The sequence below is a fragment of the Globicephala melas genome, chromosome 11 (assembly GCF_963455315.2).
Source record: "Globicephala melas chromosome 11, mGloMel1.2, whole genome shotgun sequence".
Taxonomy (NCBI): domain Eukaryota; kingdom Metazoa; phylum Chordata; class Mammalia; order Artiodactyla; family Delphinidae; genus Globicephala; species Globicephala melas.
This window is the reverse complement of record NC_083324.2, coordinates 70,415,054-70,441,949: the sequence shown is the minus strand read 5'-3', so window position 1 is coordinate 70,441,949 and position 26,896 is coordinate 70,415,054. Positions and strand designations below refer to the sequence as shown.

At 47.8% G+C, this 26,896-nt stretch overlaps 1 protein-coding gene across 2 annotated transcripts; it reads right to left on the bottom strand.

Annotated features, from left to right (window-relative positions):
• Positions 1–7,299: 7,299 nt before the first annotated feature.
• Positions 7,300–26,527, bottom strand: TAF8 (TATA-box binding protein associated factor 8). Of its 2 annotated transcripts, XM_030870757.2 has the most exons (9): positions 26,476–26,527; positions 25,543–25,699; positions 23,114–23,212; positions 22,705–22,767; positions 21,207–21,331; positions 18,786–18,933; positions 17,187–17,329; positions 10,130–10,269; positions 7,300–9,825 (listed from the first exon to the last, which is right to left on the bottom strand). In XM_030870757.2, the coding sequence occupies exons 1-9, from the start codon at positions 26,518–26,520 to the stop codon at positions 9,813–9,815; spliced, it is 933 nt and encodes a 310-aa protein (XP_030726617.1). In that variant the 5' UTR covers positions 26,521–26,527; the 3' UTR covers positions 7,300–9,812. The 2 variants fall into 2 exon arrangements, with proteins under 2 accessions (XP_030726617.1, XP_060163985.1); XM_060308002.1 differs by lacking the exons at positions 7,300–9,825; positions 10,130–10,269 and adding an exon at positions 12,790–15,321.
• Positions 26,528–26,896: the final 369 nt, after the last annotated feature.

The following is a 26,896-nucleotide window of genomic DNA, read 5'->3' as shown; positions in this document are numbered from 1 at the left end:
CAGTTGAAGAATATATATTCTGATTTGAGAGTGAAAAATAATCTCTACTATTCCCAATTCTTTTCCACAGGCCTCTCACTGGTGCCTGAACACGCAGCCCTGGTGCCTAATTTTAACTCAGTGGTTCTTATGGGGGTGGGGACCTTTGGCAATGTCTGGAGACATTTTTTTGTCAGACCTGGGAGGCTCCTAAGGGCATTTAGCAGGTGGAGGTCACAATTACTACCAAATGTCCTACAACAAGCAAAGCCAGCCCAAAATATCAGTAGTCCTGAGGTTGAGAAACCCTGTAATCTGGCTTTAGAGCCTGGTCCCTCAGCTGCTTTTACTTTGAAGGACTCCCAGCGTGATGACTACTGGGGAGCAGGCTTTGGTGAAGGTGGTCAGAGATGTCAGAGATGGCTGTGGAAGGCACACCTGCTTGCACATCTGTCCAGTTAGTAGGCACGTGCAGTGAAATCACAGAGGCACAAAGTCACTCATCGCATCGACACTTGAAAGAACAGAAGGCTGGACACTACCTAAGTGTCCATCCACCAGGAGCAGGTTAAATAAATAAGCTACAGTAAAGCCATACAATGGGACACGATGCAGCCATAAAACAGAAGAAGCTTCTTATTATTAGCATGGAACTATCACCAAATATACTCTGAGAAGTGGGAAATAAAAAACATGGATAGTTTATACATGGATAGTATCTACCATTATATGAAAAGGGAAGAAAGTATATACGGGCATTTGTGTTTAATGCATAGACTATTTCTGGGAAAATACATAAGATAATATTGATATCAACATACTGGAGGCCTCCAAGGAGGAGAACTGAGAATCTAGGAGAGAGGGGATGCTTAGTTATTACTTATATCTTTTTCTGTCTTTTAAATGTTATACTGTGTACATATATTATCTATTCAAAATTAAATAACTTTTTTTTTTTTTTTTTTTTGCGGTACGCGGGCCTCTCACTGTTGTGGCCTCTCCCGTTGCAGAGCACAGGCTCCGGATGCGCAGGCTCAGCGGCCGTGGCTCACGGGCCCAGCCGCTCCGCGGCATGTGGGATCTTCCCGGACCGGGGCACGAACCTGTGTCCCCTGCATCGGTGGGCGGAATCTCAACCACTGCGCCACCAGGGAAGCCCAAAATTAAATAACTTTTTAGTAAAGTAGGAAAAAAAAAACGTAATAAAATGGAGATGACGGTGAGCCCCCTGCTCCAAGAGGAAGAAAAATACCTTGAACTTGATTCCAGGAGTGAGAGTGCCCATGGGAAATCTTTACCCTCAGGCCAGCTGCTCCCCACTTGTACCCAGGCACTGTCAGGTGATATTCAGAGAATTAGAAACTTGTTTCAGTACGAGCCTGGGTAAAAACGAAGAATGATAGACCCCACTATCAGTGGCTGAAGAAAATTCATAAATGAACGCCTAACAAAATCCAAAAGAAATACCACTAAAATTTGGGGCCCCAGGGCTCTTTCGTGATGACAAATAACTGACAAGGCTCGGGTCATTCCTCTTGTCCCCATGCAAACACTTCTAAGAGCCTCTGAGGATCCCGGCCCTTCTATTTAAAGGCTTCTCAGATCATCAGCAACTCACCTGGGTAAAGGAGCTGGGCCAGGGCCCCTTTCAGCCCTGGACCCCACCAGTTCAAATGACCCCTTTCCTGGGGCAACCCTGGTACAGAGCCGGCAGACGCGCTCCAAAACCCAACCTGCCCAGCAGGGGTTCAATCTGAGGGCCAATACCACGGAGGGGGCTTCCACCATCTTTAAAAGGAGAAGGCTGGTGACCGCTGACACCAAAGTAGCCTTACAAGAGAAGACCAGACCGCAACAGGAGGGCACAGGGGCCTCAGGGGCTGTGCTGGGGCAGCCCTGGGCCACCTGCCCTCCCGCCTTCCCTCAAGCCATCTCCGCCCTCCCCTGTCCTTACTCACCTGTTTCAGAAGCTTCACTTGCTCAGCACTCCCCATTCAGACCTCAGCACAGCCTTTATCCCTCAAGTCCTCAAGTCCTCAACTGACCCTCTATTGACAGTGGTTCCTCCGTCTTGGTAAGTGGTGTTAAACAGGTTCCAGTGTTTATCTGTCTCCCTGACGAACACCCCAGGGGGAGGGAGTTATCCGTGTGTTTGTGTTTCCTCCTCTCCCCTTGGTACTGACACAGGGCTCAGTCTGCAGGGAGTAGTCACTCTCGGCCTTGTTGGCTCTCCTGTGGGGAGAGGAGGAAACTCACCTCCCCCCAGTTCCAACTCACTGAGGAGACTCACTTCCCCCCAGTTCTATCATGTTTGCTAAGTGCCAGACTACGTGAAAATTACTGAAGAGAAATGGTGCCCCTCCGGCCAGAATGCCACCCAGGAGCCCGAATGACCCTTTGATAAGCTAAGTCAACTGCTGTCACTCCCTGGCTACCCATCTCTCTCTGAAGAGCACCTAAAGCCCTGACTCAGGCCCAGGAGGCTCTGCACTGACTGGGCCCTGCTCCTCCCCGGCCCCCTCTCCCACCGCTCTCCAGGGTCGAGGAGCCCACACCCTGCCTCAGAGCTCCTGTGCTGGCCCTTCCCTCTCCCTGGAATGCTCTTCCACGCAGCTGGTCCCATCAATGCACGCAGGGCCCTGCTCCAACAACTCTCCTTCCCCACCCTTTCTAAAATGGTACCCTGTCAGTACCCAGCCCCTTTCACCTGCCCCTCCAGATCCGCCCACTCACCACTTCTCCACCCTGCGCAGGGCCCTGGGAGGCTGGCCGCTCTGCCTGCAGGGACAGGCCCCACGCCCTCTGGCTTCCGTTCAGCAGAGAACAGGCAGGATCCCGGAAGGTGGGAGGGGGCAGGAGGCCAGGGCATTAATCCCCGGACTGGCTCTCTCCCTGCAGGGTGGCTGCCGCCCACTGGCCCCTCAATGGCCACAGCCTCAGCTCTTAGCAGAAGGGTCTCACCTCGGCTTCTCTCCAGGTTCTAGTAACTGCTCCCTCCCCTCCCTCTCACTCACCCAGGTCTGGCTACCTATGCTGTGCTCCCCTATACCTGGCCCACACCCTTGGAGGTGACCCTTTTATTAAATTTTCCTCACATTACCCAGCTTGGATATACCGTGGCTTTTCTTTCAGGCCCCCAATTCACCACCCATTACATGCCTATGGTTTGTGAGCTGTCTGGCCCCCAAAGAGACCAGAAGGTCAGAGAATGTAGTGGCTCAGTTATCCTCTGCTGCAGCCCAACGTCTGACTCGGCGCCTGCGCACAGTAGCTCAATAAGTATTTGTCGAATGAGTGAATGAAGAAGGGAGGGATTGAGGTCATCTGGAGAGAGGATGTAGAGGCTGGAAGGACAGGCAAGAGTTTAGGAGGCGATGGGGAGGAAGCGCACAAATGAAGGCACACGAGGCAGTGGTGATGAGGATGCCGCCTACCCTCAAGGCATAAAAACCTGTTTCTGTCCTTCTTAGCGCTTCACGGTCTGGTGATTTTGGTCTATGTTTTCTTTGTGTGTCTTCCGACTAGAATGGATTCCCTGGGGGCAGGGGCCATGTCTGTCTTGTTCACTATGGTATCCTTAGAGCTTGGCACTGTTCCTGACATACATAGAAGGCACTAGATCCATACCTGTCAGATGAAGGAAAGATATGAGTTATCCAAAAGAAACAGTGAATTGGTAGAGGACCTGGAAAGCCGGGTTGGGCAGTTTGGAAGTTGCGTGGAGAGCAGTAGGGATGAACTACAAGTCCTAGTGCGGGGCTGGGGGTCGGGGGACAAAGGTGGAGCTTATACGAAGATGGGCCACTGTTACAGAGTCATTATTCATAAACCACGCAAAACTCTTCAAGGAATGAATAACAGTGATTAGCAGCCTCACCATCACTCTCTCCGTAACTGGTTCCGTTTCTAGCTCCCTTCCCAGAGACCGTGTGGGTGTGCGGTGGAAGCCACTCTGCACACAGTAGTGTCAGTGCCTTCGAGGAACAGAATCATGCGGTCTCGAAGCAAGAGTGTGAAAGGTAAAAGGCGTGGACTTGAGCAGGATGCCTGGGGGCAGGACCGCAGCTCTGCTCCTCAGCAGCCAAGCGGACCGAGGTGTTTCTGAACTCCTGGGTCTCCAGGTCCTCAACTGCAAGTGGGGACAGTAAGAACATTGAGGTAATCGTGAGGATTAAATGAGTCAATATGTGTAAGACACTTAGAACAGCGACTGGCAAGGGTTAAGTTCTCAATTAGTATTAGCTTGTGTATGATTTTAAAGACAACAGAAAAGAAAAAAGAAAGTCTGGCAATGGAATAACGTTGTTGTTTATAAGGCACAGGTACAGACGTTCTCATTAAATCCTCCTGATGAGTATCATCAGTATTCATTTTATGGAAACTGGTTTGGACGCTTAGGGATTTGCCCTAGATCTCACAGCTGGTAGGTTGTGGTCGGGCCATAAGTACCAATGTCACCGAGTCTTGTTTTATTGAACCACATGCCTCTAAGTTGAGCGACTTCAGGATTCCACAAAAACAAAGCCCAGGAAAGCCAGTTCCTTTTACACTTGTCCCCCACCCCAGCCCCCGGCCCCCAAAGCCAGGCCACTTCGTTACTGGTGTTTCAGTTAACTGCACTCATCACCTTTTAACTGCCTCGTGGTTAGAAACAAAGGAAAGGGGCATCCTCATCCCCAGGCTGGAGCTGGGAGGGACTGCTGTACACTTAGGAGATGTGAAAACCCAGTGCAATGTGTGGATCTTATTTTGATCCTGATTCAAACCAGCCAATTATTAAAAAATAAAATAAAAACATCTTTGAGACAACTGGAAAAATCCGAATATGAACTGGATACTAGGGGATGTTATAAAATCACTGTTCATTTGTTAAGTGTGATATTGATATGGTGATTATGTTAAAAAAAGAAAGTCTTAATCAACCCACATAAATATGCCCCCCATACAAAAACCTAATTTTTGACAAAGGTACAAACATCGTTCAATGGAAGAAGGGTAACTTTTGATCAAGGGTGCTGGATCAATTGGACATCCTCAGGCAAAATAGTGAACTCAACCTAAACCCCAACCTTATAAAAAAATTTACTCAAGGGAATTCCCTGGTGGTCCTGGACTCCATGCTTCCACTGCAGGGGCCCGGGTTTGATCCCTAGTCAGGGAACTAAGATCCCTCAAGCAGCTTGGCCAAAAAAAAACCAAACCAAACCAAACAAACAAAAAAACCCCAAAAACCTTAAAAAAAAATTACTCAAACTAGATCAAGGCCTAAAACATAAAACATACATCTATAAAAATATTAGAAAAAATACAGAGAAAGATCTGCAGAACGTAGGGGTCAACCCCAAAACACAGTCCATAAAAGAAAAAATAAATTGGATTTCATCAAAGTTAGAAACTATTGCTCTGCAAAAGATCCCTGTGAAGATAATGAATAGACCAGCTTGTAGAGAAAGTATTTGCAAACCACACGTCTGACAAAGTTCTTGTATCCAGAATATATAAAGAAATCTAAAAACAAAGAAGCAAGCCAGTTAGAAAATGGACAAAAGATTTAAATGGATAATTAACCAAAGAGGATACACAGACAGCAAAAAAGCACATGAAAAGAAGTTCAACATCTAGGGACTTCACTGGTGGTGCAGTGGTTAAGAATCTGCCTGCCAGTGCAAGGGACATGGGTTTGATCCCTGGCTGAGGAAGATCCCACATACTGCAGAGCAACTAAGCCTGTGCGCCACAACTACTGAGCCTGCGTACCGCAACTACTGAAGCCTGTGTGCTCTAGGGCCCATGCTCCACAACGAGAAGCCACCGCAATGAGAAGCCACTACAATGAGAAGCCCACGCACCTCAGGGAAGAGTAGCCCCCGCTCGCCGCAATTAGAGAAAGCCCGCGTGTGGCAACAAAAACCCAACACAGCCAAGAAAAAAAGATGTTTAACATCTAGCCATTAGGGAAACGCAAATTAAGATCACAATGAGTATTGCCGCACACCTATCAGCATGGCTAAAATTAAAAAATAAAAAAAAGGTAACACCAAATGTTGGCGAAGATGTGGAGAAACTGGCTCACTCGTACACTGCTAGCAGGAATGCAAACTGGTACGGCCACTCTGGAAAAGAGTTTCAGTTTTTAAAATGAAACATACAGTTACCACAGGACCCAGCAGTTGCATTCTTGGGCATTTATTCCAGAGAAATGAAAACTTATGTTTACATAAAAACCTATACACAGATGTCTATAGCTGCTTTATTCGTAATAGCCCCAAACTGGAAACAGCCTAGATGTCCCTCCTTGTGTGAATGGTTAAACAGACATGGTACATCCATACTTGGGATACTACTCAGCAATAAAAAGAAAGGAACTACTGACACACACAACCACCTGGATGGCTCTCACTCGCTTACGCTAAGTGAAAAAAGCCAACTTCAAAAGGTCACAAACTTTGATTCCATTTATATAATATTTTTTAAATAAAATTATAGAGATGGAGAACAGAGCAGTGGCTGCCAGGGGGTAGGGATGGGGAAGAGGTGAGAGGTGGATGTGGTTATAAGGAGACAGCATGAAGGAACCTTGTGGTTATGGAAATGTTCTATATATATTTTAATTTTTATTGGAGTATAGTTACAATGTTGTTAGTTTTTTTTAAATAAGTTTATCTGCTACATTGTTCTTTTATAAAAATATTTATTTTCTTTATTTTTTTGACTGCGTCGGGTCTTAGTTGCAGCACATGGGATCTTTCATTGTGGTGCGGGCTCTTCATTGTGGTGTGCAGGCTTCTCTCTAGTTGTGGCGTGCAGGCTCCAGGGTGCATGGGCTCTGTAGTTTGCGGCACGCAGGCTCTCTTGTTGAGGCATGTGAGCTCAGTAGTTGTGGCATGCGCGCTTAGTTGCCCTGCAGCGTGTGTGATCCTAGTTTCCCGACCAGGGATCAAACCCGCATCCCCTGCATTGGAAGGCGGATTCTTAACCACTGGATCACCAGGGAAGTCCCTACAATGTTGTGTTAGTTTCTGCTGTAAAATGAATCAGTTATACATATAAATATATCCACTCTTTTTAAGATTCTTTTCCCATATAGGTCATTACAGCATATTGAGTAGACTTCCCTATGCTATATACAGTAGGCCTTAATTAGTTACCTATTTTATATATAGTATAGTGTGTATATGTCTCAATCTCCCAATTTATCCCTCCCCCTCACAATGTTCTATACCTTGATTGTGAATCTACACATGACAAAATTGCATAGAGCTACACACACACACACACACACACACACACACACACACACACACACACGAAATGGTGGAATCTGAATAAGCCCTGTGGATTGTACCAATGTCGTTTTCCTGGCTTTGGTATTATACTACAGTTATTCAAGATGCTACCAATGAAGGAACTGGGTGAAGGGTACATGGGACCTTCCTGAACATTTTTTTTTTGGGCAACATCCTCAATCTATAATTACCTCAAAAAAAACTTTAAAATGTCTATCAGATGCATAACAACATATTTACAGATTACATGACATAGCTCTTAGATTTGTTTTAAAATATACTCTAGGAATAAAAAATAAAAGAAAAAAGTAGAAGAAATAGATGAAACAGAAAAGATGTTGATAGGTGTTGAAGTTGGGTGAAGAATACATAGGGAAAGTATATATACTTTCCTCCCTAGTTTTGTGTTTGCAGACTTCCCAAATAAAAGTTTTAGACAGTTGAAAAGGGTACTCTGTCCAACATAAGGGCTAAGCCTTACTTATTGGTATACAGCTTTACTCACTGCTATAACATTTGCATACAAATTAAGTTCAAAGCTTATAATTCTGTTTCATTTACAAAGTTTTTATTATGACCTTTTATTAAGAGCTCATAAATCACATGCTTAATCTGGTTCTGTTGACTACTTTTTCCCTCCACGATTCCCCCAAAGTTATAAAAAATAAAAACTTATAAATATCCATTGAGGATTATGCACAGTTTTTACACGATAGTCAGGTCAATGTTTCAGGTTGTCCGATCATCTCCCAGTGTCTCACGCAGAACTGAATTACAGCAGCAAGGCCTCTGAAATCTCAACAGCAGAAAGGGAAATTCTTTTCCAAATCCCACCTCATCCCTTAGTGTTACAGCACTCAACAGGTGCTTGTTTGGGACAGTAGCAGGAGGAATTGCTGGGATGACTGCTCCCGGGAGCGGGTGAGAACAGCAAGCCGGGAAAGTTTCAGCCCTGCACATGCCATGGCTCAAACCTGGAGCTATATTTAAACTCAACAGGCCAAGAATCACCAAGAGCCAACTGACAAGCTCAGAGGGGGTCAGAAGAGGCCCGATCTGACTACTTTCAACAGGAGGAGTTTCAGGTCACTACAAACCGGAAAAACTCTTATTTGGCGCAGAGCTGGGGAATCCGATTTTCTCACTCAGTATCCTCTCTTCAGGTGCTGACGAGCAGCACTTTCCTTCCAGCCAGTGGGATGAAATGCTGAGAGAACAGTGAGGCCAGAGGAGCATGGAGCCTGCTGTCAAGTCACCAGGATTTTCGAGTTTTCAAATTCACCAAGAGGACGGAAGGTTAAGAGATGACTGTGGAAGCTGAGTATCAGAAGAGCTCAGTATGGACCTTAGGACACTAACCCAGGATTCTCCTCCTTTACCCTGTGTTAACCTCCAGGTGTCACTGGCATTTCTCTTCCTCCAAATTGGTTTTAAAACCTCTTCCTTTGGAGAACAGTCAAAAGGTACCAGCTTGCCCAGCATCTTTCTTTTTTGGTTTGTAGGGCACATCAAGGATAAAGAGGCAAAGAGGCTGGACAGATTCAGACCTGCAGGCTCTTCTTGGCCCACTTCTGCCATAAGGTGGGCACGTGGCCTTCCATCCATGCCAACTTCCAGCAGACCGAACAGGTTTCTCAGCTTTCAGAACATGAGGCTAAGCCCGGCCTTCAAAATCTCATTCCCGCCACCTCCCACCCCCCAGCAAATCCTTTTCCTACTACATAAAACCAGTGATTCCTCCATCAAATCACAGCGTAATATATCCACTGATGTAGGCTCTTGTCAAAGAAAATCTCTTTTCCCAGGATGGGGCAGAACTTGGTTGTTCCCAAGCACGTGGTCCACAGAGGGACAGTAAATGATAAACCCCTCAGGAGAGGGTGCTGCCCTGCTTCAGGGAGCTTTCATCAGATGCTGATGAGAGTTAGTACTGCCTTTCATTCTACTCCACACGCATCTGCTTATGCCTCCTGACTCCTGCCGGCCCCAGACTGAGGCTGCGACGGGTGGGCCTCCTGTTTCCAACATGTTAAAGGAGGGAAAGTCACCTTCGATCAGCCCTACAGGGCACGTGGAGCCCAGGTGAGGTGAGAAGGAAGGAGGTTCTAGGATGATAAAATAGGCGCCACAAACTGTCAGTCAATAAAAGGGGTCAAGATATCCTGAAATACAAACTAAGCAAAGTCTTTCCGGCAGTGAGCAAAGCAGGCAAAGAGACCTTTCTTTCCTGCCACCTTCCCTGGTCTCCCAGGTTTCAAGGAATCAAGTTCCATGACTATAAACGAAGTCACTGGCTGCTCCTGTGCCCCACGGTATGGCCCGGCTGATTTAAAAAGCCTCATTGTTACCATCGTACCTTCGTCAACCCAAACATCCAGTGAAAACAGGTAATCTTAATAGAGAGTTTGCTATTAAAATCATGCCCGGTCACACCCTAGAGCCTCGGCTTGTCCCCGAGGCGGCCACCCTCTTCTTCCCTCAAGTGGCTTTAACTCCCCCAGGAGGGTGGCATCCGCGTCTCTCTACAAGGCAGGCTTCCTTCTCAGCTCATGAGAGGGACCTAGAAAGAAGAGGAATCCATGCAGCCCGCCTGGTGGGGGCCCCAGCTGCTCTCCTTCTTGCGGGGGAACAACTGCTGGGCTGTGAGGGTTGGTCCCTGGGCTGCAGGATACTCAACCTCCATGCAACAAAAGGTACATGCGGGAGATGAGGACGGAGAGGAAAGGGGAAAACATTCCCCTCTCACCAGAGTAGCTCTCCCCAAGGTTCAGAACCACCGGTGAGCCTCTCGTTTCTGCCAAGGAGCAGAGAAGGCCACCGCGGTTGGCCAGGGAGGCCTCTCTGCACCCTGGCCTCCAACTCACTTCTTCCTGCGGATCTTGGGTTTCTTCACAGGCCGCAGATAGGGGTTATCGATGATGTTCTCCTCCCCGTTCCGGCTCCCCGACAAGGAAGGGTTCTGCTGCAGGACAGAGGTGTTCTCCTTCTCGGCTCCAGAATCATCCTTTGAGCAAAAGCCGAAATAAAGCAAAATACCAAATGGCATAAGGAAAGAGATCATGCCCACGGTAAGAACTACTGTTAGCATCCCTTTCGTTGAGAAATTAGAAGCCCAAGCACCACCTTTTGGCTAATGTGCCTCTCTCTGCCCCAGACGAAAGGAGGCCAGGCAGCGGCTGCTATCAGAGGAAGGCGAGAGCACCAGCTTTGACACAGTGGAGCACAGAACACCAGACCCTGAACCTCTTCAGAGGCAGGGACAGGACTTACAAGGAACAGAGAACTGGGAGGGGCAGAGTCAGGGGCTACAATTTAGACGCTTCAGGGAGGAAGCCCAGCCTGTGCGGAGTCAAAGAAAAAGAGAAGTGCCTCCCGATGCCCTGCAGGACTGAGAGGTACAGGACTGAAACAAATCATGTGCACAGGGCACCCCCGGACCAAAACTCACGTAAATCATAATTGGTTTTCCCGCAAATTCTCAAATATCTGGTACTTGCAACATGGTACAAATGATCATATCCCAGCAGAGGCCAGAAACTGCTCAAGCCCTGCGAGCTCCCACGAGGGCAAAGCAGCACGTGCGGGCACCCACACAGGAACATCATCCCCAATCTCCACCCGCAGCCCCGGGATCAGGCCTTCTGCTGTGCGTTTTTTGAGGAAAGTGATTTTGGAGAAAAGCTTGTAAGTTTGAATATATTCAATGTGATCTCAGTTAAAGAGTTTTTAAAAATCACAATGGGATGTAGACATAGAAAACCGTAATATGTTGAAGTTTTACAAACGGCTTCTGGAAATATGGGTGATTGATTCTCCTTTCCTTTTTTACACTCTCTTCTATTTCCCAAGTTCTTTAAAATGAGCAGAAGCTGCAGGCGAAGGGGATAAAAATCACACGAAGCAGCTCAGGCCCAAGGGGCTATAAGGGACCAGAAGCAGCTGGTTGGGCTGCGCCCCCTGGTGACAGACCAGTGGTTCTGTCACTGGGATTCCCGTTCTGTAACTTGAGGCAAAAGAGGACTTGACCTCAACCAGGAGATTATGCTGTCAGAAGACAGCGGGACAGTGGACAGATGGAAGGTTCTCCCATAGGGACCACTGGCCTAGGACGGCGGCGCCAGTCTGGGCTCAACGAGACTGAAGAAAGCAATGACTTTGAGGTTCGGCTGCGTGCCCTCTCACTGCCCATCAGCCCTGTTCTCCCCAGAGACCCAGTTCATCCAGGGCCCCTGTGCCTTCCCTCTCCAACACCCAGTCCGGCGGCACCAGAGTCACTGTGGACGTCCTGGAGGCTCTCTTGAAAGCGAGTACCCCAAGATCAGCCTGGCTGGCTCGTGCCAGACTAGGTGCCGGACACAACGTCTGACCACACCCAGACCTGCCTTGGATACCAGGCTCTGACCTTTCTGAAGTTCTTAACAGCTCGATTTAGTAGCTCACCCCTACCTCCCTCCTCTCATCTCTCTACAGGAAACGCCCAACCTTCAAAGTTACTGGAAGTTCAACTGTGCCTTAAGTGCTTCCTGAGATGATTAGGGTGGAGGGGACCCAGTCAGGGGTGCCCTGGGATCACTGCTGGAGGCTCCTCCCACTCAGCTCGCTATGCCTCATGAGGCCAGGACTTGGGGCACGAGTCATGGGACAACAGGCTTCTCTATGCCCAAGGAGAGCTTCTGGAAATGCCACTTTCTTTGCTGTCTTTGGGGACAGGGAGCCTTGAGATGGGGAGGGACAGGAGGAGTAGACAAAAGAAGTAAAGTACTAAAACGACTGAGATTTGTAAAAAAAAGGTGGGAGTAGAAAGGTCTGTCGGGAGCGACCTGGGCCGGGAAAGGCCAGACTCAGGGCACGCTCCTCATGCACGCCCCTCATGCACCCCATGCGCCCTGGGTGACTGCATCCAGCCTCACAGCTTCTACCACCACTTCCACGGCAGCATCCCCCACTTGAACCTCCCCAGCCCTCACATCTCCCTTGACCTCCAGGCCTGCACGGCCACTGTCGCTCAACCACCCGCCATCTCCACGTGGCGGGCAAGCAGGCATCTCAAATTCAACGTGCCTAAAACTAAACCATGAGCACAAACAGCTTCTCCCACTGTCTTCCCGTCCTGTCCTCCCAGCTGTCCAAGCCCAAAACTCTGCAGTCACTCCTGCTTGCTTTCTTTCTCTGGCATCCCACAGCCAATCTGTTGGGAAAACTTCTTGGCCTTATCTTCCAAATACAGGCAGAATCTGACCACTTCCACTATCTCTTCCGCGACCCCCATGGTAGTACCTACCAGTGTCTCTTACCCGGATGGACAACAGCCTCCTAACTGGCTTCCCGCCACAGTCCCTCCTCTGCCTGTCCCATTCTCACCAGCGCAGCCAGTGCTCCTTGGAGAAGTTCAGACCTGTCTCTCCTCTGCTCCACACCCTCCCAGGACTCCCACTTCATCCAATGAAAAGACAGTTCTTAAAACTGCTCACAAGGCCTCGCCTGATCTAACCTCTCCCTCCCCTCCCCCGGCCCCACCTTCCTCAGTCACACCTCTACTCTCCTTTGTGCTATTCCCCAGGGCCTTTGCACTGGCTGTTCCCTTTCCAGGGCACTCTTCCCCAGATATCCACATGGCTCACTCCCTCACCTCCTTCAAGACTCTACTCAGACGTCACCTTCTCTGTGATGTGTACCCTGAGCACCCTATTTAAAACTGAAACCTCCACCCTTTACCCTGGATCCTCCCCTACTCAGTTTTCCCCCCGTAGCACTTTCATCTTTTACATACTATATAGTGATGCATTTATGTATTATGTCTATGGTCATTCCCCCACTGCCAGCACACGGGCTCCCGAGATGCAGCTGTTGTCTTTGTTCTGGTCACTGATGTGTCCCAAGCACTCAGAACAGTATCTGGCACTTACCAGGTACTGAACAAATACTTGCTGAGGACATGAATGGTACATTGTTCAGAAAAGAGTAAAAGTTGAGACACTGGGATTGCCTGCAGAAGGCAGCTCGTTGAAATGTATGAGAAAAGAATCCTCTGATACGCCAATTTAAAATGAATAGCCCTGGGACTTCCCTGGCGGTCCAGTGGTTAAGACTCCACGCTTCCACTGCTGGGGGCGCAGGTTTGATCCTTGGTCAGGGAACTAAGATCCCACGTGCTGCGCAGTGTGGCCAATAAATAAATAAATAAATAAACAAAATGAATAGCCCCTTCATGTTCCTAGATGGAGTAACCAGAACCAAGTTAAACAAAGTAACTACCTAGCAACAGTCCTTGACAGCTGTGACCTTGATAGATAAAAGAACAATTTAAAACACCAGTTATTGAACTTCCGGTAACAATGTCTGTAAATGCTAATGACAGAAAACAACGTAAACATCCACAGGGGACTGGCTCACTAAGTCCACACAATGCAACAGGAGGAAGCTATGCGGAGGGATGAAGCAGCTCCTCACATACAGCGTGCAACGACCACCGAGATAGCGCCACAAAGAAAGCAAGCAAGGGGAAAGAACTGTTTGTGCTTAAAATAACAATTAAAAAACATCTCTAGAAGGATTCACAAGAGACTGGTGACACTGGTTGCTTTGTAGGAGGGAAAATGGATGACAGGGAACAAGGACAGGTGAAAGACTGTCACCATACATCTTTTCGTACATTCTGAGTCTTAAACATATGATTGTATTTGCCAGTCCAACGAAATAACAAGCCCAACTGACTGTCATAAATTGTTGCTGGAATCCTTCTCTTGAAGTCTTTTTATTTATTTATTTTGTACAGAAGAGCATGTGGTCATACAGCAGGGGCAGGGGGAGGGGGGCAGTGGGTACCATGAGCGGCCATGTGCCAGGCACCTGATACGGATGAGCTCATTTTATCTCAGGCTCCTCACTTCCCCTTGAGGTAGGTGTTCCTACTCCTATTTGCATTTGTGAGGAAACAGACTCAGATGCTGGGTCATGAGCTGGAGAGTACCCTGGTCTGGATCTGAGGCCAGGCCAGTCTGACTCTGAGGCTCAGATCTTTCTACTCTTCCTGTCTGGCTTGGCCTCAGGCAGTTCCTGGCATCCTTTCAGCCTCAGTTCACTCACCGCCATGACCTCACCTATGTCATTACATTACCCGGAGTTTTAGATAACACATCTGCAAGCCCTTTAGCTGCTTTGTACTTATAAAGGGACAGTGATGTTTGTTTAGAAGACTCCGCCTTCTCATAAGGTGAACCTCATCTTAGTCCGTGCCACAATCACCATATCTCAGACCAAATTAACTGAGTCCAAAACAGAAGTGTAGAATAACAAAGCTCCTCTGCTCTATGTAGAGCCGTGGGCTCCCAGCCCTAATTCTGAAAAGAATAATTCAACATTAAAGAAATGTGTGTTCAGGCACGGGAGACCTTCAGCAAATACTAGAGTCAGCACTGGCACTCTGCACCTGCATCCTGGGGCCTCACACCTCAGAGAACACGAGGAACCCTCAGTCCAGCTACAATCACTGAGCCATCCCTTGCTTAAAAGCCAGGGCCAACCTTAAAGAATGGATGAATGTGGTAACCTGACTCTTAGGGTCCTGGAAGCTTTAAAGGCATCAGAGCTTCAGCAGGTCTGTGACTCTACTTGGCACTTTCTCCCCTGATGCGTGAACAAGAGTGGGTCTTATCCCCTTACTTGCCGAGTACAATACAGCGTAACCAGAAAAGAACACCCACCAGTTTCAACGAGCACACCTCCCCGCCGACCTTTGGCTCTGTGCCCACACATTTTATCTCCTATCCTGGCTCTGAAATGTCCACAATAAGGCTAACCCCTCCTTTTGGGCACTAAATCCCATGCCCTCTCCCTCACCAAAGATCATCATTCCAAAATGTTTCTTTCTCTCCTGCATCAACTTTACCAGATCATTTTCATCAGCATACAAACATCCTGTTATTTCTTTTATTTTAAAAAACAAATAAGGGACATCCCTGGCAGTCCGGTGGTGAGGACTCCACGTTTCCACCGTGGGGGGTCCATGTTTGATGCCTGGTTGGGGAACTAAGATCCCCCAAGCTGCAAGGTGCGGCTAAAAAAATCAATACATAAAATTTAAAAATAAAGATAAAAAACAAAACACCTCTCTGACCTCCTTAATTCTTCCCCTTTAGTTACCGCTCCATTTTCTCTCCTTCCCTTCGCAGCAAAATTCCTTGAAACCATGGTCTACATTAATGGAACTTTCTGTGATGATTTAACTGTTCATATCTGTGCTGCCCAGTGGGTAGCCACGAGCCACAGGTGGCCACTGAAATGTGGCTGGTGTGACCAAGGAACTGAATTTTTTTGTTTTATTTAATTTACATCAATTTAGACTTAAATAGCCACATGTGGCTACTGGCCACTGTAACGGACAACACAAGTCCACACTCACCGACTCCAGTTCCTCTCTTCTCTTTCTCTTTGAATTCACTTGCTCTCATTCTTCCTGAAATTGCCATTGTCAAGGTCACAAACTGCATGCCCGTTGCCAAATCTAATGGGCAACATCTCAGTCCTCAGATGACTGGAACTAACTGCAGCTTCAGACACAGCTGATCACCCTCTTCTCCCTGAAACACTTTCTTCCCTTGGCCTCTGGGACGCTGCAGCCCCCACACATACACCCCCTCCCCGGTTCCACCACCTTTCCCGCTGTGCCTTCTCCGTCTTCTTGGCCGGTTCCTCGTCTCCTCACCCTCTGAACAGCGCAGAGCCCCAGGGCTCAGTCCTGGAAACTCTTCTCTATTTTATCCTCACTCGCCCCCTAGGCACTCACCTGGTCTCGTGGTTTAAACACTATCTACACGCCAAGGACTCCCAGGTTTGCATCTCCTGAGCCCAAAACCTCCTTGAACTCCAATGCGCCTATCCACCTTCCTACCTGACCCCACCACCCGTATGTCTAATAAGCATCTCAATCTTACCTCTTGTAAACCTCTGCTCCTGGCTTCCCCCCTACACCTGTTCCACCCAACCGTCTCGCCTGTCTTGGCTGAGGGAACTTCCATCTTGCCTGTTGTTCAGGAAAAAACCCTTGCATTTATCTTTGACTCTCTTTCTCTCACATCCACTCCATCAGTCGCTTCTGTTCCGAAAATAATCTAGAATCTGACCAAATAATCTACCTGTGTCTTCACCTCTACCACCATCTCTCAGCTTCTTGCACCAGCCTCCCGACCGGTCTGCTTCTGCCCTCACCCTCTGTAGTCCACCCTCGACCCAGCAACCTCACCGATCCCGAGACCCTCCTCTGCTCAGTATGTCCAGGGGCTCCCATCATACTGACAAGAAGCCCAAGTGCTTAGGTACCGTTAAGACCTGACTTCCCCAGGAGCTCTCTGACCTTGTCCCCTGCTCTCCTCTCCCCATTCTGCTCATGCCACACTGGCCACCCTGATGGTCTTGCCATTCCTCAGCACAACAGCACCCACCTCAGGGCCTTCGCATCTGCTGTTCCCTCTGTGGGGAACGCTCTACTCCCAGATACGTGCGAGCCTTGTTCCCTTCAGGTCTTTACTCACCTGTCACCTTCTCAGTCACCCAATCTAATACCACATCCCCCAGGCCTGTACCTACTCCCATCTCCTAATTTCTCACTTTTCCTTAGCTCCTTTAGGGAAGGACATTTTGTCTATCTTGCCTCCTGCTAATTCCCTAGCACCTGGCACCTGCCTGACTCTGGCAGGTGCTCATTCAATATTTGTTGAATGAATGAATGGATCCCCAGGACACAGACTTATCCCTCGAGCTAGAGATCGTGCCGCAATTGGATCACCACAGGCCCATCATGCAAGTCCCTAACATGGGGCCAGAGACCTGAGGTAGGTCCTGTCCAATCTGCAGGGTGATAGGCAGAGAGCAGCACGGGCTACGGCGGGGGGCGTGCTGAAGCGGGCAGAAGGCAGGACCCACCGTGTTGATGTGAAGAGGGAGGTTCTCTGTGTCTGTCTGCTCGTCCTGCTCCGAGGAATCCGTCTCCTCCATTTGTTGCATCTCCAGCTCAGACGGAAGAAGAGCGGTCAGGTAGGGGATGGTGAAAGGCCTGGCAGCAATCACTGGGGGGTGGAAGAGAGGCCGAGAGCCTTGTGACAGATCAGCGAGCAGCAGCGAATGACAGTGATGGCTAACACGCTCGAGCGCTTAGCACAGGCCAGGCAGTGTCCTACAGGCTTTACGTGTTATCTTTAATTCTCGCCTCCACCCTATTAAGTAAGTACAATTACCAACCCCATTTTACAGATGGGGAACCTGAGGCCCGGAGAGGTTACATGACCTCCTCAAGCACACCTGAAGTGGTGGAGTGGGATTTGAACTCGGGCAATATGACTGCACAGCCTACTTTTACCAAGTACCACTAAAATCAGAGAGAACTGGGGCTGAATCCTAGCAAAGCATCAGCTTAGTGATCTTATACTCAAGGTCAGTTAACCCCCAGCCTCATTATTAGAGCAGGGATGTGGATCCCTTCAACCTGAAGGACTCAGGTCCCGACAGCGGACTTGAGAACTCTCTGCGTGGAAGTATATCCACTGAGCTAGCAGGCGCTTCAGGTACACGAGTGACCCAATTCCTCCAAAAAGCACAGAGGCTGAGTAGGCGAAATCATTAAATAAATAAATAAATAAAAGTAAGCAAGTAAATAAATAAATAAGTAAATAAGTAAGTAAATAAATAAATAAAAAGAAAGTCTCTGTGCATACTTCCATGGTAGAATGTCATTATCAGGAGACACTCTAAGGTTATTTTTAACATGGCTCAGATGTGGAGTTCTGCAGACAGAAAGAGCTAGGTTTGAATGCTATCTACTCTCCGTGTGACCTTGGGCAAATTACTTCATTTCTCTTCTCTCTAAGCCTTGGCTCCTGGAATGGTGGAAGTAACAGTTCCTAACTCAGAGGCTCACTCGAGGAGTTCATGAGATAACGTAGGGAAGGTGAGTAGCACAGTGTCTGGACTTAATAACTTAGCCGCTGTGGTTCCGGGCCAAGGCACACAGCGAGAATCCAACAGGAGCTTGCTGACTGAATGAATCATCTAAACCAATCTCCCTCACTCCCCTGAGGCCTGAGGAGAGGAAGACACTTGGTCACACAGTGAAACGATAGTGCTGAGATGAGAAATTATATGGTGAGTCCTGTGAGAGGACGTAGTGAAGGCAAAGTCTGGCAGAGGTTCTTTAACTGTCCTGCCCCCTGCCACCAGGGTCCTTCTACCACCAGGGCTGCCCCTTCTGCTAAATGAGCCTCTCTGATGCCTGGGGCTCAGTCACCCTCGAGGTAACCTCAACTCAATGCACTTCAAGTGCCCAATCCCAACAGAGGCCATTACTGTTTTGGAGTCATCAGTTAGGGACAGGCCCTTAAGACCTAGAAAAAGGAGCCAGAAATGAAGAACAAGTTCCACAAGACAAGGACAAAGCTTATTCGTTTTTTCCAATGACACTGAGAGAGAGGGAAGATGGGGCGATGATCTCAAAGGACAAGCCAGGGTCCACAGAGTGGAGACACTCACAGGGAAACGTGCTGACGTCATCTTTGAAAAGACTCTGGGTCTCGCCGGTCTTGGCCATAAAACGGGTGAGTGCCCGCTCCACGTCTCGTCTCTGGGACGCGGCCTTCTCCCGCAGGACCTGGTAGTCCGACACAGGCTCACGGTACGTCTAAAGGGAGAACAGCAAAGACACTAGAGAAATACCAATGACTACACTGCCCTCCTCGGGTTCCTGCCTTGCTGTTGCTCTGTCCTCCCACCCTTTAAATGACCCCTACCGTCACTGAGAGCAGAGATCCCCAAGGGCAGAGGAAGGGCAGAAAGAAACAATATAACTATGATTAACATTTACTTTGAATCTTAAAAGATTTACTTTGAATCTTAAAAGTTAAGAAATATACAAACATTTACATTTACGTGATCCCGGGCCTTCATTTAGCTCCAGCAACAGCTGGACTCAGGCATAAGAGACACATCCTGAAGGGAGAGTGGCAATTCTCAGCCCCACACACCTGCCGGGGAAGCCCTGCCAGGGAAGCCCTGCCGGGGACCACCCAGGGGCCCTCAGTGTAACATGACAACAGAACTTTCTGACATGTTTAAAGTCTTCCCAAGATGAAGAATTTAACAGGATTCTGAACACGCTGGTTAAAAACATTAAAATGCAAGATCTTACAATTATTTTTAAGATAACCGTTTGACATTTAAAAAGTTGGAAATTTAATAGGGAAATTTTAACATAAGTCTTCAAATAATTGGTAGATGAGAATGAAAAAAATTAGTTTTATGATTTATTAAGGGCAGCCTAAGATCCCACCTATCTTTGTACTGTACCTTTTTCAACTATGAGAACTGTTAAAGTATCAAAATAAACTGAACTTAGCACCAGACCTCCTGCTTCATATTCCACCAGGTATTAAACCAAGATTTCAAAAAATACAAAAGCTGAGGCTATAACGTGGCTGCCACTAAAAAGGAGCACCAGTTTCCTGAACCTTTAATAAGGGTCAGATGATCTTTCAACGTACATTGTTTTAGTACTGTGTTACATTATAACATTCACGTAAATGAGCAAACAAATACTGAAGCATGTGCTTAATACTGTACTGACAGACATATGCTACAAAAGAGTTAGAGACTGCTGTGGGTTGAATTATAGCCCCCTAAAAAAAAGATGTGTGGAAGGCCTAACCCCCAGGACCCCAGAATATGATCTCATTTGGAAATAGGGTCATTGCAAGATGTAATCAGTTAACATGAGGTCATATGAGTAGGGTGGTAAGAATCCGATATGACTGGTGTCCTTATAAGAAATGGCCACGTGAAGACGGAGAGAGGGCCGTGTGAAGAGGAAGACTGGAGTGACGCATCTACAGGCCAAGGGGCACCACGAACTGCCTAGAAACCACCTGAGGCTGGGCGAAGGTTTCACAGGGAGCCTGCCGACACCTTGATTTTGGACTTCCAGCCTCTGGAACTACAAGATAATACACTTCTGTTGCTCTAAGGCACCGAGTGTGTGGCACTTTACAGCAGCCCTAGGACACTAATACAGGAAATCCTGGTCAAGAGCATGGCTGCGCTGCAATGATGGCTGACCACCTGCTCCTTTGCCCCGTATCCTGAGGTGTGGAAAAATCTCCTGGAGGACTTGCCCCAACCCTGCATCGTGGCCATATTTGCACCGGGACGCAGTGTGGAGGCGGGGACACAGGAAGCGAGTAGAAGAGCCTCTGGGGACTCCTATGCACACTGTACCTTCCCAAAGGAAGGTGAAATCGCTAGAAGGCAAATTGGAACACGGAGGACATGTTCAGAGGACATCTGAACTAAGGAGGACAACTAGACTTGTCCCACACAGACCCAGAGCTCACAGTTATGATAAGTTCCATTTCATATTACAAGTTTTATTTTTTGGTTTTTTTTGGGGGGCCACACCATGCAGCTTGTGGGATCTTAGTTCCCAGACCAGGGATTGAACCCAGGCCCTCAGCAGTGAAAGCACGGAATCCTAACCACTGGACTGCCAGGGAATTCCCCCAAGTATGTTTTAAGTAACTCTTTCCCTGATTTCAAAAATAACTCTTAGCTATTATGGAAAATTTGGGAAACCCAGAAAAGCACACACAAAACAACAGTTACCTATAATCCCACCATGAATTACTACCAGCATTTTGTGGAATGTGTCTCTTCTCTACGTGGCTAGGTTCCTCTGTGGGACAGGCGAAACGGTGCCACTTTCAGTTCATTTATTAACTATATTTTCGCCAGCAAACTGGAGAAGATAATTCTCCTTTGCCAAACTGTTTTCCAGTAAGGAACGACATTGTGAGTTCTGAACTACCCTGTGACCAACAAACTTCTTGACTCCAGCCTGACAGCCAGGAAAATGGAGTCTGCTTTTGCGTCAGTCACAGCCCCCAGGGTGGCCTTGTCACTCACCGGAGTTTTGATGTAGGTGTGGGGGTCGGGGAACTCGGGAAAATGGCTGGGGATGTGTGGCGGGTGGGGCCGGTTCTGTCCTGCAGTGAGGGCCTTGGGGGTCACCGGCTGATTGGTCACTGGAGCTGCAACAGAGTCACCGGCGGTTACTCTTCCACCCAAGGCCTCGCGTCTCTACCCACACCCTCCTTTTCTCAAAGTAAATCCTGGACCTCAATGTTCTATGTGACAGGCACTTTGTAATTCTACCAATAAAAGGCCTCTAATGGCCTGAGGACCTGAAAAGGTACCTCCGCCCCCCAACAACGCCCGGCACGGCATGACCTGGGGTGACATTCCCATCTACAACAATCCTGACTGCATGCCTCTTAGGGTGGGGAGTGCGGGGCAGAGACAAGCTAACTACATAAAGAGCAGGCTGAGGACCTAAGGAAGTTAGGTGGGCTGCTAACTACTTTCAAGAACCCAGGTAACAAAGACAGACATGGAGCCAGGGTAAGTTAAGCGAGGGCCAACGAGAGCAAGAGGGGTTGAAAATGGCACCTTTCACTGCCACTTTGAGAGGAGCATCTTAAAACGATGTCAGCTGGGCTTCCCTGGTGGTGCAGTGGTTAAGAATCCACCTGCCAATGCAGGGGATGCAGGTTCTATCCCTGGTCCGGGAAGATCCCACATGCCGCGGAGCAACTAAGCCCGGGCACCACAACTACTGAGCCTGCGCTCTAGAGCCCGCGAGCCACGACTGAGCCTGTGTCGTGCTGCAACTATTGAAGCCCGCGCGCGCGTAGAACCCGTGCTCCGCAGCAAGAGAAGCCACCGCAATGAGAAGCCCGTGCAACACAACGAAGAGTAGCCCCCGCTCGCCGCAACTAGAGAAAGCCCGTGCACAATAACAAAGACCCAACACAGCCAAAAAAGAAAAGATGCCAGCCTGAAAGGGGTGATGGAAAAAAAAATCTAGTGAATTCTCCCGAGGTCCTGCAAACCCAAACTAGTTACTCCAATCAACTCAGTTTATGGCACTCAGTGCATCTAAGGCAGAGATCATCAGACTTTTTGTATAAAGGGACAGGAGATAAATATTTTAGGTTTTGCAAGCTGTGCAGCCTGTCACAACTACTTAACTCTGCCATTATTGCATGAAAACAACCATAGATAATAAGTAAACATGGCTGTGTACCAACAAAAGTTTATTTACAAAACAGGAGGTGGACCACGTTAGGCCTATAGGCCATAGTTTACTGACCCTGGATCTAAGGAAGAACAAGCATTCTCACATTTTTCAAGTAGCATCGAGCTGGTTTACCTTTCTGGTGACTGAACTTCACATCCTAATCTGACTAGCCCAAATAACGATTACATGGTAGGTAAGCCCCAAATAATGGAAGGGAGCCTGCAACGAGGCAGTAGCTACACACCAATCCCTGCCCTAGTCAACCAATTCATTCCACCAGCATTAACTGAGCACTCCTGAGTACCTCAGTTCAGAGTCACTTACGGGCAGTGATGACCATCCTCTGAGACCGTTTTGCATAAGCAGGGAGAGTGTCCACATTGAAACCTAAGAAACAGGAGAACAAAAATCACTGCCCAGACCACTGGATACTGAACATGGAAGGGGAAGTAATACTGTGGTGAAATAGTTTAAATTCCCAACACAAGAGCTTTGCTGACACTCAAAAGAAGCTCCAGCAGAATCCCCAAAGAGGGAGTTAGGAGGCCTCTTAAAGGGGTTCAGAGGAACCCTCTTTTGATAACTCTCTCAAGCTAAAAGCAAACCAGGAGACTCATGAGGGGATTTAAGAACGCTCAGCAGAGGGGGCTGCCTCCTGGGGACTCCTCTCCCTCTCTCTCTCATGCCTCCAACTCAGCTGCACTGAAGAAATGGAAACTGGAGGTGTACTCACCCATCTCGACAAGTGTGACCACAATATCTGACAGTGTGGGCTGCGTCCTGGCTGTGTGCTCACAGTAAGACTTGGCACTCCTCCCAATTTCTGAAATGTCTAGGAAAGGATCAAAGGCAGAAAGTCTTACTCTCAGTTCCCAAACAGTTAAACACAGAATTGCCATATGAGCCAGCAATTCCACTCCTAGATATCCACCCAAGTGAAGGGAAAACAGGGACTCAAACAGAGTGCATGATGTTCATAGAAGCACTACTTGTGCATCCATGTTCATAGCAGCACTATTCACAGTAGACAAAAGGTAGAAATAACCCAGTGTCCATCCACAGATGAATGGAAACATAAAATGTGGTCTATCCATATAATGGAATATTATTCAGCCTTCAATAGGAATGACATTCTGATACAAGCTACAACATGAATAAACGTTGAAAACATCATGCTAATGAAATAAGCCAGACAAATATTTTAAGATTCCACTTATATGAGGTATCTAGAAAAAAAAAATTCAGGGCTTCCCTGGTGGTGCAGTGGTTGAGAGTCTGCCTGCCAATGCAGGGGACAGGGGTTCAAGCCCTGGTCTGGGAAGATCCCACATGCCGCGGAGCAACTGGGCCCGTGAGCCACAACTACTGAGCCTGCGCATCTGGAGCCTGTGCTCCGCAACAGGAGAGGCCACGACGGTGAGAGCCCCGCGCACCGCGATGAAGAGTGGCCCCCGCTTGCTGCAACTAGAGAAAGCCCTCGCACAGAAACAAAGACCCAACGCAGCTAAATAAATAAAATTTATTTTAAAAAAAATTCATAGAGACAAAAAAATTGATTAGGAGTTACCAGGAGTTGGGAGGAACGAGGAATGGGGAGTTACTGTTTATGGATACAGTTTCTGTTTAGAATGATGAAAAAGTTCTGGAAATGGATAATGCTGATGGTTGTACAACATTGTGAGTATATTTAACACTACTGAATTGTACACTGAAAAATAATTAAAATGGTAATTTTATGATATGTACATTGTGCCACCACAAAAAAAAAAAGGTCTTATTATCTGGTTGTCAAGTTTTTGTTTCTTCTACCTGAAGCTGAACCTCTTTTCAGCCATGCTAAACTCCTTCAGGGGAAAGGGGAAGCATGAAGCTGGGCTCCATGAGTGGGTTTCAGAGGTGGATGGGCAGCTCCAGGAAAATTCTGAAATTGTGAATTTTACATACAAAAGAGACTTTTTCTGGGATGGGTCCACAGGTCAAAACCATTTTCATAATAAAATGAGACATCCTTTGACTTTTTTAGTCTCGTTCTCTCGTGCAGTTTTCCGGAGGCTATGTCACCTATGATGACATCATGGCTCTGCTGGATAATGGAATGTGTGCTTGTGCATTCTTATGTTTTAAAATGTTCTCAGTTTTATTTTCTAATGTGACAAAAATCTCTATATATAGAGCCCATGTATACAAAATTCCTTGGGGTCCTCAATATTTAAGAGTCTAATGGGGTTTGAGATGGCTGCTTTAGGAAAACATTTGGTATCTTGAAGTTCCAAACATCAGCTGCAGAGCGTCACCTCAACCCAGATCACAGCCTTCCTGGGGCAGCCCACATCTAGTGACTGATCAAAACCAGACTACAAAGGCAGGGCTTTGGGGGACTGATGTCAGATACTCTGATGGGCAATAGTTGCTCCAGAGCACCCCACTGAGTTGGCCAATTCTTTGTTTGGCCTGTACTGCAGCTCAACTTCTCTCTCTGCCTAAACCTTTCTCTCACTTCCATTCATAGGGTTGATTCCGCCCTCAAACACCTTAAACACCCACAACCCTCATTCCATCCTCCCCTCCCCTCCAAAGGCCCAAAGAGGGAAATACAGTGTACATGCACAAGCCTATGTGAGACCGTTCCAGGCTCCTAAACCTCAAGATACTTCCTTTTAAAAGGGTGTTTTTTTCTTTTTTCCGTTTTCTAAAACTTATTCACCCTCACTCTTTGTATCACATAATATAACATTTGATTATATAATGTGCAGCATCTATTTCACGGGAATTAATCCTGACTCTCCAATGAAACTGTAAGTTCTTTGAGCATAGAGAACAAACAGCAATAATAACAGCACCTGCAAGTCATCGAGAGCTTACAACGTTCCCAGCTTTGACTGTTTTACATATACATCTCACTTATACTCAAAACTCCAGGAGGTACAAATTATTATTCCTTTTCACAAAGGAGGCAGTTGAGGTTCAGGAGGTTGAGCGGTTAACCCAAGCTATTAGGTGGCAGAGTGATGACCTACACCCAGGTCTATCTGATTCTAAAGCCTGTAAGTCACTTAACAATGTTCTTCTTTTTCTTAAATTCTCTCTAACACTATCACAATGCAGGACACAGAACAGATGTTTGGTTGACTCGAGGAAGGCCTATTGTTTGCTGGTACTTACAGCTCTGCAGCATCTCTGTCAATGTTTCCACAGATGCTTTCTCAGCACTCTCAAACCCTGCCTCTGTCAGCAGGGAGCTCACAACCACTTGCAGGGTTCGCCTTCGGGCCAGATGGTAGTTATCAGCAGGGTTAGTGGACTGTTTACTTCCTGATCTCTGTGAATCAGCAGCCCAGAAAGAGAAAACGTTTTCATCCAGAGGACAAGGATGCAATCACAGAGTTCACATACTGCCAACGGCAAGCAAAGGTTCTTTTGCTAAATACTTATTTATTAGTGCTTAATAAGATGTGGTAGTTCCTGATGTTTAGACTTACAGCTCTTGGCCAAATGAGTAATAACTGAGCACCCCGGGAGCTCTAAATTCGGAGACGGCCTTTCTGCCTACCTAATACTTACAATTCCAATAACAAAACGGCTGTTTTCTACTTTCTATTTTAGCAGATTATCAGAATATATAGCTGAAGAAACACGCACGATGGGATTGAACTCATATCCATCTCCCAGAAAAAAAGTGACCTCTCTCTTGTTCCTTCCACCTCCACACCACTTTGCTAACGAGGAAAATTAAAACAACAAACAACACTTGATGCTAAGTAGAGGACCTACAAGTAGGAAGTATTTTGAAACGGGAATCCCTCCCAACTTTGGCGAGCCAATAAGAAGGCGAAAGCGGCCTCGTTGCACCAATCAGGAGGTGTTCCGGGCTCCCAACCCCCAACAGAGAACGGGCCAATCAGTATACAAGTCCACCAACTCAGGAGGCAACCGCCGAGTCTCGAGAAGGGGGTCACGTACGACCTGAAAGACCCTCCTCCACTCAGAGCTCATGGTGGGGCTGGATTTCTGGGTATAAGATTGTAGCCCAGGCTAGGGGAAAGTTACAGAATGCCCCGACTCTCTCGGCTTCGGCCTCGCGCCTCCCGCACTTACCGTTCCGGAGCTGCCAGCCCCGGCAGTGGCCGCCGCGTCGGCCATCTTGCTCTGGCGTAATGGGCATGAGCGCAGGGCAGGATGGGGCTTGTAGTCACCGGGCGGGGAGGAGCGGCTAGGGGGCGGGGCGACACGCGCCCCTCTGGGCTTTCCTAGGCCCAGCGGGGTCGGGAGGGTGTGTTGGGTGACCCCGCTCACTTGGCCTTCTGTGAGCGGTGCGTTCAGTAAGCCCCGGAAGTGGCCAGGAAAATGAGCTCTCGGTTTTACACCTATTTTGAAATGAAGTCGCTTTTCGTAAAAAGCACATCCCTGGAACACTCCAAAGGTGCCTGATAGCAACCTCTGCCTGGGTGCCGCTGGGTCCCCATCATTTACTCTCTAGGGGAGGGGTCTGAGATTCTGTATTCTTAAAACCTCCAGG